This window comes from Lactuca sativa, chromosome 9, assembly GCF_002870075.4.
Source record: "Lactuca sativa cultivar Salinas chromosome 9, Lsat_Salinas_v11, whole genome shotgun sequence".
NCBI lineage: Eukaryota > Viridiplantae > Streptophyta > Magnoliopsida > Asterales > Asteraceae > Lactuca > Lactuca sativa.
In genome coordinates this window covers 188,698,103-188,713,175 of record NC_056631.2, presented here as the reverse complement: position 1 = coordinate 188,713,175, position 15,073 = coordinate 188,698,103, and the positions used below count along the sequence as shown (strand labels likewise).

General features: G+C 38.7%; 1 protein-coding gene across 1 annotated transcript; it reads left to right on the top strand.

The window, feature by feature from the left end:
• Positions 1 to 13,896: 13,896 nt before the first annotated feature.
• On the top strand, positions 13,897 to 14,394 carry LOC128129209 (uncharacterized mitochondrial protein AtMg00810-like). The gene has a single exon (XM_052767855.1). The coding sequence runs from the start codon at positions 13,897 to 13,899 to the stop codon at positions 14,392 to 14,394; it is 498 nt and encodes a 165-aa protein (XP_052623815.1).
• The last annotated feature ends 679 nt before the right edge of the window (positions 14,395 to 15,073 follow it).

The following is a 15,073-nucleotide window of genomic DNA, read 5'->3' as shown; positions in this document are numbered from 1 at the left end:
ACAGTGACTTGTGTTATGACTGGTCCATAATGATGATAGGAGATTAGAGTAAAAGGTTCAAAAGATGTTAAAGGAATTTTAGGGATATAATCATTCGAAGATGGTTCCCCCTCAACCGATGTTTTGGTGGAAGCTGAGACTTTTGATGGTTTATGAGGTTGAGAGATATCAGGAGAAGCTGTTTTTGTGGGCTTTTCTAATTCAAGGGCAGAAGGTTGAGTTGGAAAGAGGAAAGAAAAATCTACTTCAATAGCATGGACTGGAGCAAAAGTATTAGCAGATGATGGTTGGTTCATTTTATCAAATGGTACTACTATTTGAGGACCAAAGTGGTTTGGATCCAGAACCCTTACATAACTTTCATCAAAAGTGACATCACTGCTTTCCTATATCACCATGGTTGTTTTGTTCAAAACTCTATAGGCCGCAGCATGAAGGAAATATCCAAGAAAGATACCTTCATCAGCCATGGGTGCAAATTTCCCTAGTTGATCCCTATTGTTCTTGATGTAGCAACGACAGCCAAAGATGTGAAAGAATTTGACATTGCGTTTCCTCTTCTTCATTGCTTCATAGGGAGTGACTTCGAGCCTGTTGTTGATTAGGGATCTGTTTTGAGTGAAACAGGCGGCTGCTGTGGCTTCAGCCCAGAAGTATTGTGGTAGGTTTGTGAACATCAACATAGATCGAGCAGCTTCACATAGTGTCCATTTCTTCCTTTCAACTACACCATTCTGTTGTGGATTGTAGGGTGCAGAAAAATTGTGCTCGATGCCTTTAGATACAAGAAAGCTATCTAAGGCGTTGTTCTTGAATTCGCCATCATTGTTACTTCTCATTCTTCTGAGTGGCTTGCCTACCCTAACTTCTATGTAGCGAATGAAGTTGATTAGCTCATGGTGGTTTCAGATTTCTTTCATAGAAAGTACACCCAAGTGAATTTTGTATGGTTGTCCACAATCACAATAATATATTTCTTACCACTTATGCTAGGAACTGTAGTGGGACCCCACAGATCAATATGTATAAGCTGACGAGGTTTAGATACACTGTGTTCTGTTATACTTTTGTGCGGAGATTTGGAGATTTTTCCTTGTTCACAGGCAGCACAAAGTATATCATTGTCAAGTTTCAAAAATGGTTGTCCTCTCACAAGATCCTTTCCAATGAGTTTGTTGATATAACCAAAGTTGAGGTGAGAGAGTCTTCTATGCCACAACCAACTGATGTTAGAGGTAGCCTTGGAAAGAAGACAAATATTGGGAGTTCCCTCAATTAGTTCAATATCAAGTGGATACATGTTCCCATTTCGTGGGGAATCAAAAAGGATGCGCTTGTTGGTATCCATAATTAAACTTTTGGTTTTGGTGAACAAAACCTCGTGATCATTGTCACATAGTTGTGCAACGCTGATAAGGTTATGTTTAAGACCGTCTACATACGCTACACACTTAACGGTAACATTCCCATTTGATATGCTTCTGTGTCCCATAACTTATCCCTTTATGTTGTTTCCAAAAGTAACAAACTGATTCGGTGTTGTGATCTTGAATCTCTGAGATATCCTTTGTGCCCGGTCATGTGCCTGGAGCATCCACTGTTAATGTACCATGTATCGTCATGTGGTACCCCGACACAAAAAGCGTGCAATTAGAGAGAAGGTTTAGGTACCCATGTTTGTTTGGGTCCTTGCGTGTTAGCTTCCTTCAGACTTGTGGGAGTTGGGACGGTCTTTTCTTGTTTTGCATCAACCACTTTGGGTTTTGCTTGGTTTTTAGAGACCTTGTTTTTGACCTTTTTAGTGGTCTTCTTTTGAGGTTTGGTTTGTGGGAAGAATGGAGAGTTGGTGAACTGAGTAGGAATTCCTAGAGAAGGAAATCCATAGTTCACAGGCATTCCAAATTGATCAAACATGGGAAACTGGTATTTCCCCCAAACTGATTAATCATTGGAAACCCAGAGTTTCCCCCAAACATGTGATTCCTTCCTATGGATAGAGAAAAACCACAATATGGACCAAGAATAGAATTCATAGGGTAATTACTATTCTGATACACGAAAGGGTTGGTTTGAACAAGTCTTGGTGTCATCATTTCAAACAAATCAGGAAGGTTGTTAGGTCTGAAATTATTCTGATAGTGAGTTCCAGTTTGGTTTGGAAATCCAGAATTTGAGAAACCATGATTGGAAGGAGAGGTTCTCTTAGTCCTTGAACTTTTAGGAGGACTGGTGTGTCTGGTCTTCCCTTGGCTTTTCTTAGCCTTAGGTAGTCTCTTGTTCTTCATATGCTTGTCATTATTTTTAGTCTTAACCACTTTGGGTTTTGAAGGATGGACTACAATTGGACCTTGTTCTTTAGAGACATTCTTTTTATCTTTTCCCTTGTCTTTAGAGACATTAGTTGGCTGTACAGTTGTCTCCTATTGTTTAGGACTAGGTGAAGAGATTTTGATTGGAACAAAAGGTCTCTTGAGTATTTCAACAATAGTTTTCTCATTACTCACAGTCTTCAAGGTTTCATCCTTTTTAACTGGAATTGGACACTTCCCAATCTGTTGTTTCCTAAAATATTAACATCCTAAGTCCTTTGTTCTAGAGACAGAAGCAGTAAGAGATGGAAATGATTCTTCACTGAGGAATTCAATGGGTTCAGTCTTGGAATATCCTATTGACTCAACTGATTTGGGCTGTTTATCATTAGCTTTAGAGACATGGATATTTGATTGTTCAGAAGTGGCATCTTTTGAATTGAAACTTTCCATGGTGGGACATTCAAGAGAGAATTCTACCGGAGAGTCAGACTTAGTGTCCAAGTCTGGAAGATCATGGGATGATGTGACTTCATATGGGATGCTTGAGGATGAAGTGGCAATTACATCAGGACTGCAAGTTACAACCTCTTCATGATCCTCATTGTCTTCAGTGAAGAGAATTGGATCACATGGTAAAAACTTTGGTTGAGTATTGAGTCCCATGATTTCCTTGTTCATTTCATCATAACCCAGACCATATTTGATCCATGATGGTTTTTGTCCCTTGAGAATGACATATGAGTTATGTTCAAGAAGTGTTTTGGAAGCCTTATAACTATTGATTTTTGTATTGATTTGGGCGTACATCTCACGATTGTCTTTTTCAATAATGTCATAATATTATTCAACTGACGTAAGATGTGCCTCAGTTTTGATTGTGAGGTCATTTTCTAACTTAGCCTTACAACATCTCAATTATTCAAGTCTGAACTCAGTGTCGGTCAGTTCATCTTTGTAATAACTGACACGATATTCAGCATTGGTGACATATTCTTTGATTATTTCAGAAATATGGTCAATGTCATCATGAAATGGCTCAATAGTTAAATGATTATCATAAAGCATAAAGTCTACCTTTTCAACAACTTGTTGATGGAGAGGAGAAGGCTCTTTGTCATCATCAGCCATGAAGTAGAATTAGTTCTTGTAGGCTTCAGTTTCTTCTGGTTGATCCACTTCATCATCTGTTTCCCATACTTCCACGTTTGGAGTTTCCATGACCATAAAAGCTTTGTATTTTGACTGCTTCTTGATCTGCTCCGCTTTTTGAAGGTAGTATGCTTCGTCTTTGACCTTCTTGATTTTCATTTTGCAATCCTTTTTAAAATGATTTTCACCTTGATAGTTGTGGCACCTGATTACTTCATTATCTTCATGGGACTTCAACTTTTTATCTTGAACCCTTGAGTTCATCCTCTGAGAATTGTAACTTTCAGAATTTGAATTTTGAGAGTTGAAGCTTTGTTGATTGTTGCTTCATCCTTGGAAGTTTCCAGAGTTTTGATGATAGTGTTGGGGTTGTTGATAACTTTGTGCTCTAAAGTTCCCATTTGGTTTGTTCACAAACTTCTTGAAGTTTGGATTGAACTTGGTCAGGAGTGCCAAGCATTCTTCATACTCCTTTTCCTCATTGATTTGAGGAGATTCCATTGTGGTTCCAATGAAAGCTTGATGATTAGGCATGTACCCATTTGCGATCTGAAGAGGTTGAGTTGACATGTACGGATTCTAGTTGTACTGTTGAGCCATACTCGAACTTTGATGAGGATATGCTCCATATCCTTGGTTGAAAAACTGATCAACAAAGTGGTTTGGGATTGGATTATGATGTGCAATCAAGTTTTGAGAATGATTTGCCATGGGTGCTGAATTTTCCAGGGCAAGTCCTTGATTATCAAAAAAAGTTTCTTGAGCTAGCTTGTTGACCTTTGGCTCATGATGTTGCAACTCAACATACAGATCAAACAGATACATGGTGTCTAGATTGATTGTAGTTTGCAGTATGATCATATGCATTGTATCCCATTTTGGAGATAAATTGTTCAAGAATTTCAAATTGAAATCCTCTTGCGATCTTTCTCCTTTAAGTTTCTTCACCCTATTGACAATAATGTTGTACCTAGAGTATGCATCAAATAGAGTTTCATGAGGTAACATCTTGAAGTTGTGCATGTCTGTTAATGCAGCTTTCTTCCTATTTTCAAGAATCTTATCAGTTCCCTCAAATTGTTTCTTGAGTGCGTTCCAGACATTGAAGGGTGAACTCTTGTCTTCATTGGGAAGTTTCTAATAGATGTCATGAGGAATTCTAGATAATAGCTCTTGCATTGCCTTAGCCTCAAACTTCTTGATTTTCCTGTCACGAAGTTGAGCAGCAGAGGAAACAGATCCAGAGATAACTTTGGAGGTTTCAGGAGAGACATCAGCTTCAGGAACTCTGATGTCCTTCAAAAATTTTGAAGTATGTTTCCCAGTGGAGATGAAAGTCCAGATTTCAGAGTCATGACCTTCCAGGTAGTACTTGATGCGATCTGCCCAAGAAGTGTAGGCACTAGGCACAAGGATAGGTGCACGATTTCCTGCTCCAAGACTGTTTGCAACTGAGTCTGAATAAAGAACATTTTGGTGTTGATTCACACTGAGAACAGGTGATACTAGTTTGAAACTTTTAAAAAAATGTTTTTGTGAATTTTTCTAAGTCTCAAAGTCGATCACTCGAGCTCTGATAGCAACTGAAGAAATGAGAACAATTTAGTAAACCTAGACTAGAGTAGCTCAAGTGTTGAAAATATTGAAACAGAGTTTCAGAATCATTAAGTGGCAAGTAATGCAGAAAATAAAGATTTGTGAATCACAAAGTTAATGATAAAAACATTTTTATATGTTCAATATCAATGATTCAAAAGTGTCTCATATTCTTCAAGATTCAGTTACAAGTGTTTGAATGATAGACAAGCTAAAACACTCAAATGGCTCTCTAAAGACAAATCTAAACAACAATTGTGCAGAATGATCTTAAATGATCAAGGAAGAGCGACTTTATAATGGATCCCAAGGGGTCTATTTATAGGATTTGGAAAAGCCTATGACATGGCTTGACCAATAAGGTGTTGACACGTCATCATGACTAAGTCATCAGTTGACACCTTTGCCCTACTTAACGAAGAATGGATAGAATATTCCAATTCCGTTAGTATTCCGTTAGGGTTCCATCCAAGTTATGATTCTTCATAACTCTCGAACCTGCTTGATCAACATTGAAAAAGTGATGAGCATCATGAGCATCATGTTGCTCAATTGTCTCCTTAGATGTCATCAACATCGAAGTGTTGTTGACCAAGTTGAGTTCTTACTTGAGTGTTGGACTGTGACTTGAACTTGAAGATGTACCACCACATGTTCATGATGGACCATGGACGAAATTCATGTTCCTTTGAGCATTTGGACATGCCTTCATTGTACATGATATGCCATGAGTTGAGCCACCAAGTGTTCTTGTTGAGCCATCAAATCTTGTTGAGCCATAGAGTTATGAATGAGTCAACAATGTTTCTGATGAGCCATCAATATTCCAAATGATTCATCAATGTCTTGATGCTCCACATATGATCTAGATGTGTCATCTGAGATCATGATAATCTAACTAGCTTTCAGCAAGTGATCCATGTCAATAGCAGGTGCTCCATGTGTACATCAACTGCTCCATGTTCAACTTCAAGTGCTCCAACATCTGATTCTTTAAACACTTGTTGAATCTTCAGTTCTTTCCAACCTAAAACATTTTGATAATGTTCATTAGAAAATGTAAATCAATACTCAACTTATTTCAAGTGACAATCACATCAAAATATTTTCCAACATCTACATTATATCAATGTAACAAAAACTTTTGGCAGCACATAGACCCTTCGACTAGTGTAGCCACTTAGACACAGGGTCAAACCTACTTACAAGAAAGAGTATTCCCAACACATACAAGTAAACCTAGTTTATAACAAAATATGAGTAGTGCAAGCACTACTCGAGGCGGGTGGTATAAGTTGGTCCATTGTGGCCTTAAGATGAGGTTGAGGCTCCCTGAAGCTCCACAATCCGGCATTCGGCCACGATCACTCTCTTCTTGAGAGTTGCGTGCCTTTCCTGGTACTCCCTTACCTCCGCCCGAGCGGCGGTAAGGTCCTCGATAAGTTGGTCCATGAGATAGAAGTCACTTTCCAAATCCCTAGTGCGTGCATTGGTGGCTTATGCAACAGCGTTAAGATCCCGAACTTGATCTACCATTTCCCTATTCTGGTTCCCCAGGTTTGTGATTTGTTGGACCACAACGGGGAGGCATCTGTCATCCAGTCCCCCATGGATGAGGTCGTAGTAACCCCATTGATCGCCATATGGTGATCGTTGTCGTTGTTGACGGCTCCACCTCTCGATCACTGTTACCCAACGGTACTCAAGCCCGTTGTAGCCGAAACGATTCGGAAGCACCCTGGAGATGTAAGGAGGGTTGATGACTTCCTCCTCCGGCTCCTCCTCTTCTTGTTCGTCCTCGAATTCTTCTTCGAGTTCTTATTCGTTAATTTCTTCTTCCTCTTCGGGTTCTTCTTCTTTTTCTTCTTCTTCTTCTTCTTCTTCTTCGGCCTCTTCAGGGTTTTCCTCGGGCTCCTCCTCGAATACTTCCTCGGGATTCTCTTTTGGTTATGCTTCTATCCACCCACCATTTCCTTGGTTCAGAAAGTAGGGATCCACTGGTAAATGATATCATGCCATGACATCTGTACGAGAATAGGGGTGTAAGGGGCACATAATGAATCTAGAAATATTGTGTTTTAGTGCATAAAATACCCATATAGTATGTTAAATGTTTTGTTTCATTCTTAGAGCTATACTTGTATGGGAGTTGGTAGGTTGATAGATTAGTTGTCCACTATGACTATCCCTTGACATATACTTGTCACTTCTCAGGCAAATATAGTTGATCAGGCTATATTCCTCCCAGACTTGATTGCATATCCTAAGGCATAATCACGGTGCATGTTGGAACCTGAAAGTGAACATGTAGCAATCCTAACTACATATTCCAAAGTATGTTGGCTCAAAAGTGAAGAGTGCTTTGGAACCTGTCAGGAGCTAAAGAGAAGAAGAGGAAGAATATTATGAATAGGAACACATTCCGGAGTGACTCACACGTCCGGAATGTATGCTGATCCAGAAGAACACCCTTTTGTCTTTTGTCATTCATTATCCTTGTATTGATGTAACTTTTCATAGGACTTAGTCTTTTGTTGTATTAGACAATCAGAATGTCATAAACAATTCTATTGTCCAGTCCGATGTAAGTTACTTAGTTAATTCACTGTAACATTTTCTCCGATATAAAGGAGCTTTCAATACAACTAAAAAACGGATCTTTTTCACTCTTTTGGCATCTTTACTAAGTTCATCCAAACATTCTTCTTATTCTTTAGTTATTAACTTTACCTTGATGATTTACTATCTCATTCTTCATTTAATCTCTTGATCATTTGTTGAATATTCAATCTAAGACTTGACTAGTCTTTCCAGGATAGACTTGACCTATTATTAGCAATCAAACATTGATCTTAAGCATTCATTCAAGGTTTGAGTTTTCAAACCTTATCCCTACGCATCGATCTTGTTCTCACAATTGGTATCAGAGCTTGAGTGGTTGTCATTTGAATCCATACAGATCAGAATATAATTGATTAGAAATCACCTTGGTGTTTCAATCATTTCCATGTCAAGGATAAAAGTTCTTCTATATACCACTATAGCTTAAAGATATCTTAACTTCAATGGTTGCTTCTAATCCTCAACAAATGATTTCAATGCAAATCGCAAATAGTGTGGGTGGCCCTACATGTGCCCATTGCTAGGTGTGGAAGAATATGATCACTGGAAAGTTAGAATGGAAAGATTTTTACTTGCCAAAGATAAAGGTGAAGAAATCTGGAGATCCGTCACAAAAGGTCCACATGTTCCTGTAAGAACTGTTGTAAGAGATGCAGCTGCTCAACTCATGCGTGAAGATGAAACTCGTCCAGATCCTCTAACTGCTGATGACATCGAGAAGCTACATGCTGATCAAGTTGCCTTCTCAGAAAATAGTGTTTGGTGTTCATCCCTCACTCTTTGAGCATATGAAGCTATGCAAATCAGCCAAAGAGATATGGGACACTCTTCAGGATCTGAAAACATGAAAGACAAGCGCCTCACCTTAGTTGTCAATAACTTTGACACTTTGATCACCACTCCGAGTGAGTCAGTGGCCTCTGCTTCCAACTGTTATCGCATTGTGGTAAACAACATGACTACCCATGGGATTGTCCCAACTCCTTCGGAGTACAATCTCAAGTGCATAAACAGTCTGGGAAAAGGATGGGGAAATGTAAAATCCTGTCTCCAAAGTAATGGCTCCTTAAAAAAACTGAAGCTTTATCAAATCTTTGATGAACTTCAAGGCCATGAGTTCAATGTTGCTCAAACAGTAAGGGAACTCTTCGGAGGTCCTCTTGATTTTGTCAGTTCTTTCGAATCTAACATTTCAAACTCATCCATTCCGAATCCCTTCAAAACCATTGTTTCATCCATTCAATCATCCACACCTTCCCTATCAACACAAACCTATCCTGCTAATGATTCTGAAGCTATGGACTCTAAACTCCGTTTCCAACAGGAGTTCCCACTACTTTCAATGAAGTACAAACGTCCCTTCAATCCTTCCTACAAACCATACCAAAACCAATTCCATGCTCCTCACCAGAACAATCCTCAACCATTTTAAACTTCGTAACCTAAACCATCCGAGAATCCTCCTGCATACAAACCAAACCTCCCTAAAACAAGCTCTACTTCCGAACTCTCTTAGAGTTCAAAATCAGACAAACCAAAAATTGTGTGTCATAAGTGTGGACATGCAAACCGTGTTGCTAAATATTGTCTAGATGATACTCCACTAAAACCAAAGGTCAAGGACTCCGCCTACTATGTTCGAAGAGCACAAGAGATGGCTGAAAGTGAAAAAGCCTTTGTCACAACAGTTTCAAGAGATGTTGAAGGATATTGGTCCTTCGGGGATGATGATGATATGACAACTAGAAAGAATATGTGTCTGATGGCAAGACAAACGGTTGAATGTGATGAAGGGTACTGGTCTTATGGGTCAGAAGATGAAGATGATGATGCTGAACCTCACTATTGCTACATGGCAACCTACGATCCACCAGGTCGAAGCATCGTCCAACAGGTAAAATCTATGATCTCTGATAATAATTTTGATTTGTCTCTCTGTTAACCTTATCTGACCCAAATTCAAACAGATATGAATACCATCTATAAGGCCTATGAATCTGCAATAGACGCGAGTGATACGAAGGAGTGTGAGTTAAATCGTCTTAGGTTACGTTTCAAGGACAAAAAGTTAAAAATCGAGTCTTTAAAGCATGAAATTGTAATCTTAAGTGATGAATGTATCATTTTGAAAGATAAATGTGAAATCACCTATTCCAAACGTAATATTTTGATTTCTGATAATAAATGTCTTAATGCCAAAATAGATGCTTTGCATAATTATGTTGACAAGCTTGAAGCAGATATTCGAATGACTCATAATTTTCGTCATCTGTGGTCTAAAGCACATGGTCTCAGAAGCGAGTTTCCGAAACCAATTGTTAGTCCCCTGAAGGAATTACAACATTTGACATTTATGGGAGAAGTTGCGAACATAAAGCATTCGGACACCCCTGTTTCTCCCTTGTCACCCCTTCCAGAGACTACTGACCATTTTGAGTCCCTAATTCCTGAATTCAAACCAATTGTTGTCAAATGTCCTGATTCGATGCAAATTCCGCCTCTGACAAACCTGGACCTGAATCGGACCATGAAATTTCATTACAGTCTTCCAAATTGTGTAGACTATGTTCCATGAAGCAATCACACTAACAATTGTGTTGTTGAAGAAATTCCTACCCTGACAACCGAAACTGATACCTCTGAGTTTGTATGGGCATCCTTAGATGATAAGGTTGGAAAATCAAGCAATGTCTCCTCTGATTCTTGTGAATCGGATTCCTTAGTTGTTTCAAAAACCAAGTTGGTTCCCATTTCTCCTAAGTTTAATAATCCATCCGCAGGACAGACCTCAAAGTCCTTGTCACACATAAGAGAAAACCAATGCTGAATAGGAAGGATATGATAGATCCCAAAGTAGAAGCTAGGAATGCACTTAAGAAGGAAGTTAAGACTAGACAAAATTCCAGGTTCATTACCAATTCCAAACCAAATGTATTTAGGAACTCTCATGCTTCAAATCTTAGTCAAAACTCCTTTGCTCCCACTAAGATTCTCAAAAGACCTTCCGTATCTCATAGTCGTGGGGAACCTAAGAAAGCAGATTGTTCTACATAGTCTAAATCTCATGTGAATGTCACAATACCTCAAAACACCCATCCTCGGACAAATTCATCTGTTTTCATTGCAAAATCTGATGGCACAATTTTTAAACCAAAATCTACCAAATCAAATGATTCATCAAGAAAATCCACAAATCAAAAGAAACCTTCTTCAAAATCCTTAAAGAATAATTTTGTGTGGAGAATCAAAACTTCATTTGATGAAAAAACAATTCTGGAGGTAACGAATGTTATCAAAACTCCGGAAGTCAAATGTCCGAAGCAGACAATTCCGAAACACCGAATCATTGAATATGACTACTGGATAGATGAGAAGACATTAGCCTTTTGTCTGTTTCCGAAAGACTCAAAGAATTCCACGCAGAAACACAAAGTTGTTCCAAAATCACTATCTAAGTCCAAAGCCTATGCCTATGTCCCAAAATCTAATTTGTAGCCTAAAAACTCCATTACTCACTAATTTTGCAGGCACTTTGTGCTTCGGAGCAAGAAAAAATATGGTATATTGATAGTGCTTGCTCCATGCACATGACGGGGCAAAAGGAATTTCTGCGAGACTTAAAGCTCACTTCAAATGCTAGTTATGTAACATATGGAAACAACTCAAATTCTCAAATTCATGGTTATGGAAATCTCACCAATGGAAACTTCTCTATCTCAAATGTGGCCTATGTAGCTGATCTAAAACATAATTTGATAAGTGTTGCTCAATTCACTGATTCAAATCGTCGTGTGGAATTTTGCAAGAAGTACAACTATATGATGACCGAAGACCAGAAAGAGTGCCTAATCAAGTCACTTCGCAACAAGAACATGTACCCGTTAGATATCAACATGATTATTGGCAAACCACAGCTCTGCCTTCTCTCCAAGGCTATTCCTGACGTCAGTTGGTTATGGCGCCGAAGGCTCGCTCATCTAAATTTTCGGTACATGAATGATCTTGTATTTGGTGAAATGGTTAGAGTTTTACCTCTACTCAAATTCGAAAATGATCATATGTGTGCTGTTTGTGAGTGCGGTAAACAATCAAAGAAGGGTCATCCTGTCATCATCGAAAAATCAATTTCGGAACCTCTGGAGCTTCTACACATTGATCTTTGTGGACCTTCCACTATAGAAAGTCTTCATCATAAGAAATACATTCTTGTGATTGTTGATGTTTTTACACCATTCACTTGGGTCTTCTTCCTTCGGCTGAAATCTGAAACAGCCTCAGAGCTCATCAATTTTATCAAGGGAATAGAAGTTCTCATCAAACTCCCAGTTAGGAGAATACGAAGTGACAATGGCTCGGAATTCACTAATTCCACCATTGAAAAGTTCCTCACCGAAAAAGGAATTGACCACAACTTCTCAACTCCTTATACCCCACAACAAAATGGTGTAGTAGAACGACGAAATAGAACTCTTGTTGAAGCTGCTCGATCCATGTTGAATTTCGCAAATATACCACTCTAACATTGGGCTAAAGCAATATCTACTGCTTGCTTCACTCAAAATCGAAGTATCATCAATCGTCGCCTCAACATTACACCATACGAAGCAATGAATGGTCGGAAGCCAACAATCTCGTTTCTACATGTCTTCGGATGTAGGTGCTTCATCAAAAACAATCGAGATCAGCTTACCAAGTTTCAACCTAAAGCTGATGAAACCATCTTCCTTGGGTACTTAATCGGAGAACTCGTGTTCTGGAAGAAAGCCTTGATGTTACCTTCGATGACAACTTCGTCTAGAATTCTGGCCCAACTCACATCACCACTCACATTATGGAGTCCGATGCTCCTCCGCCAGGATGCCTGAACTCCCAAACTGTCTTAGAAGTTGACTTTTAAACACTCTTTGGTCCTTCCGAAACAGCTCTTGATTCAGAATCTCGATCAAGGCCAAACCTCATTCCCATTCGCTCTTCGGAAGTTCCTGTCTCTCAGAACGTCTCCGATTCGATCCCAAGCTTTCCTCCATTTGATTCTGAACCATTTCAACCTTCTCAGGTTGAGGGGGAGAATGCTCATCGCTCTCTCAAATCAAATGTGGACGACTTCCAAGATGCAGCTGCTAAGTATGATGACTCTAATCCTCTTAACAATGATGAAAATGAAAACTTCTTTGAGTTTCCTTTTGATGATGATGTCAATCTCTCTGGTTCAGAAGTTCAGTGGGAGCATCAACCCAAGATTCAAACCATTCAGGGGGAGCTAATCAATTCTACTGTTGATATAGGATCAACTGCTGCACACAATCTACCACGATTACATGTTTGGACCAAGGATCATCATCCGAACCAAGTAATCGTTAACCCCAATGTTGGTGTTCAGACTCGTTCTGCTACTAGTGTCCAAAATGAATGTCATTTTTCAGCATTTATATCCATGGTTGAACCCAAATCCATTAAGGAAGCATTAAACCATGCTGAATGGATTACAGCCATGCAGGAAGAACTGGCTGAATTTGACCGAAATGAAGTTTGAACCCTCATACCTCCTCCTCAAAATCATCCCATTGTCAGTACTAGATGGGTATTTCGCAACACGTTAGATGACGTAGGAGTTACTATTTGAAATAAGGCAAGACTAGTGGCTAAAGGATTCACTCAGATCGAAGGGCTTGACTATGATGAGACTTTTGCTCTTGTGGCACGTCTTGAAGCCATTAGAATCTTTCTTGTTTATGCAGCTCACAAAGGCTTCAAAGTTTACCAAATGGATGTTAAGAGTGCTTTTCTTAACGGTGAACTTGACACTATAGTGTATCTTCAACAGCCTCCTGGATATATCAACCTCTCATTTCCGAACTATCGTTACAAACTCTGGAAGGCTGTCTACGGACTCAAGCAAGATCCTCGGGCATGATTTGAAACTCTCACTGATTTTCTAAAACGCTCCGGTTTTCATAGAAGTATTCTTGATCCCATGTTGTTCCGAAGATCAAATGGCAAGCATCTCATGTTAGTGCAAATCTATGTGGACAACATCATCTTTGGATCTGCGGACCCATCTATGGTTACAGACTTTGCTAAACTTATGATCAATCGATTTCAAATGAGCATGAATCGGGAGTTAAGCTTCTTTCTTGGTATTCAAGTCAAACAGACTAACAGAGGAATCTTCATTCACCAAGAGAAGTACATTTCAGAACTCCTCAAGAAATACTCAATGGAAACCTGTGCCTCTGCAAAGGTACCAATGGGCTTCGGATACAAGATCGTTGCCGACCCTTCTGGTGTTCCTGTTGATGAAAAGAAGTATCGTGGAATGATTGTATCTCTACTCTATCTCACGGCAAGTCGTCTGGATATAATTTTTTCCACATGCCTATGCGCCATATTTCAAGTCAATCCAAAGATGGTCCATCTTTTGGTTGTGAAACAAATTTTCCGATACCTTAAAGGTACCAAGAGTCTCGGAATCTGGTACCCAACAAATGAGAGCTTCTTACTTCAAGCTTATTCAGATTCGAACTATGGTGGTCTTCAACTTGATAGAAAAATCACTTCGGGTCGCTGTCAATTCATAGGAGGACGTTTGATCAGCTGGTCATCCAAGAAACAGAACTGCATAGCACTCTCTACAGCCGAAGCGGAATACATTGCTGCTGCCAGCTATACATCTCAAGTTCTATGGATGAAATCTCAACTCCTTGATTATGGTTAAGGTTGTTCACTATTTGGATAAAACTGAATTATTATTTTGGATTTCGGATTGGTTTTGGTTTATAAAATACGAACCGAATCGTCCAAGAAAACCGAATAACAATTTATTCTTTATTTATTTATAATATATATCTATAACTATTTATTAATTTTATAAATTATTTTTTTCAAAAAAGTTCAAAAGGTTTCACCTAATAAAAAAATGAATATGTATTTTCTCTCAAAAGTGTTTTATCTATTAAATATTAAATTATAATATATCATCTAGTAGTTGTTTATATATTATAAATTACAACTAAATAATTTGTTTTTGCTTCTTCTATGAAAATTGGATAATATTATAATCATATATCGTTTTTAAATGTTATGCCTTTTGAAAGCCGAATTATAAAAAATGATCCAACCGAATTGTAATTGGATTGGATCGGATCGGATTTGAATTTAGTTTGGACAATTCAGATCCATATTTTGAAAACCGAAATAAAATTTGATTTACTTAATTGGATCGGATCGAACCGATCCATCCAAACGAACACCCCTAATTATGGTTAACGCTTTCAACGCATTCCAATCTATTGTGACTCTCAAAGTGCCATTAAGATTTCTCAAATTCCAATTCAGCACTCAATGACAAAACACATCGATATAAGGTATCATTTCATAAAAGATCATATACTTAC

Coding starts and splice junctions, on each gene's coding strand:
- LOC128129209 (XM_052767855.1), top strand. CDS start 13,897: ATGGAAACCTGTGCCTCTGCAAAGGTACCAATGGGCTTCGGATACAAG.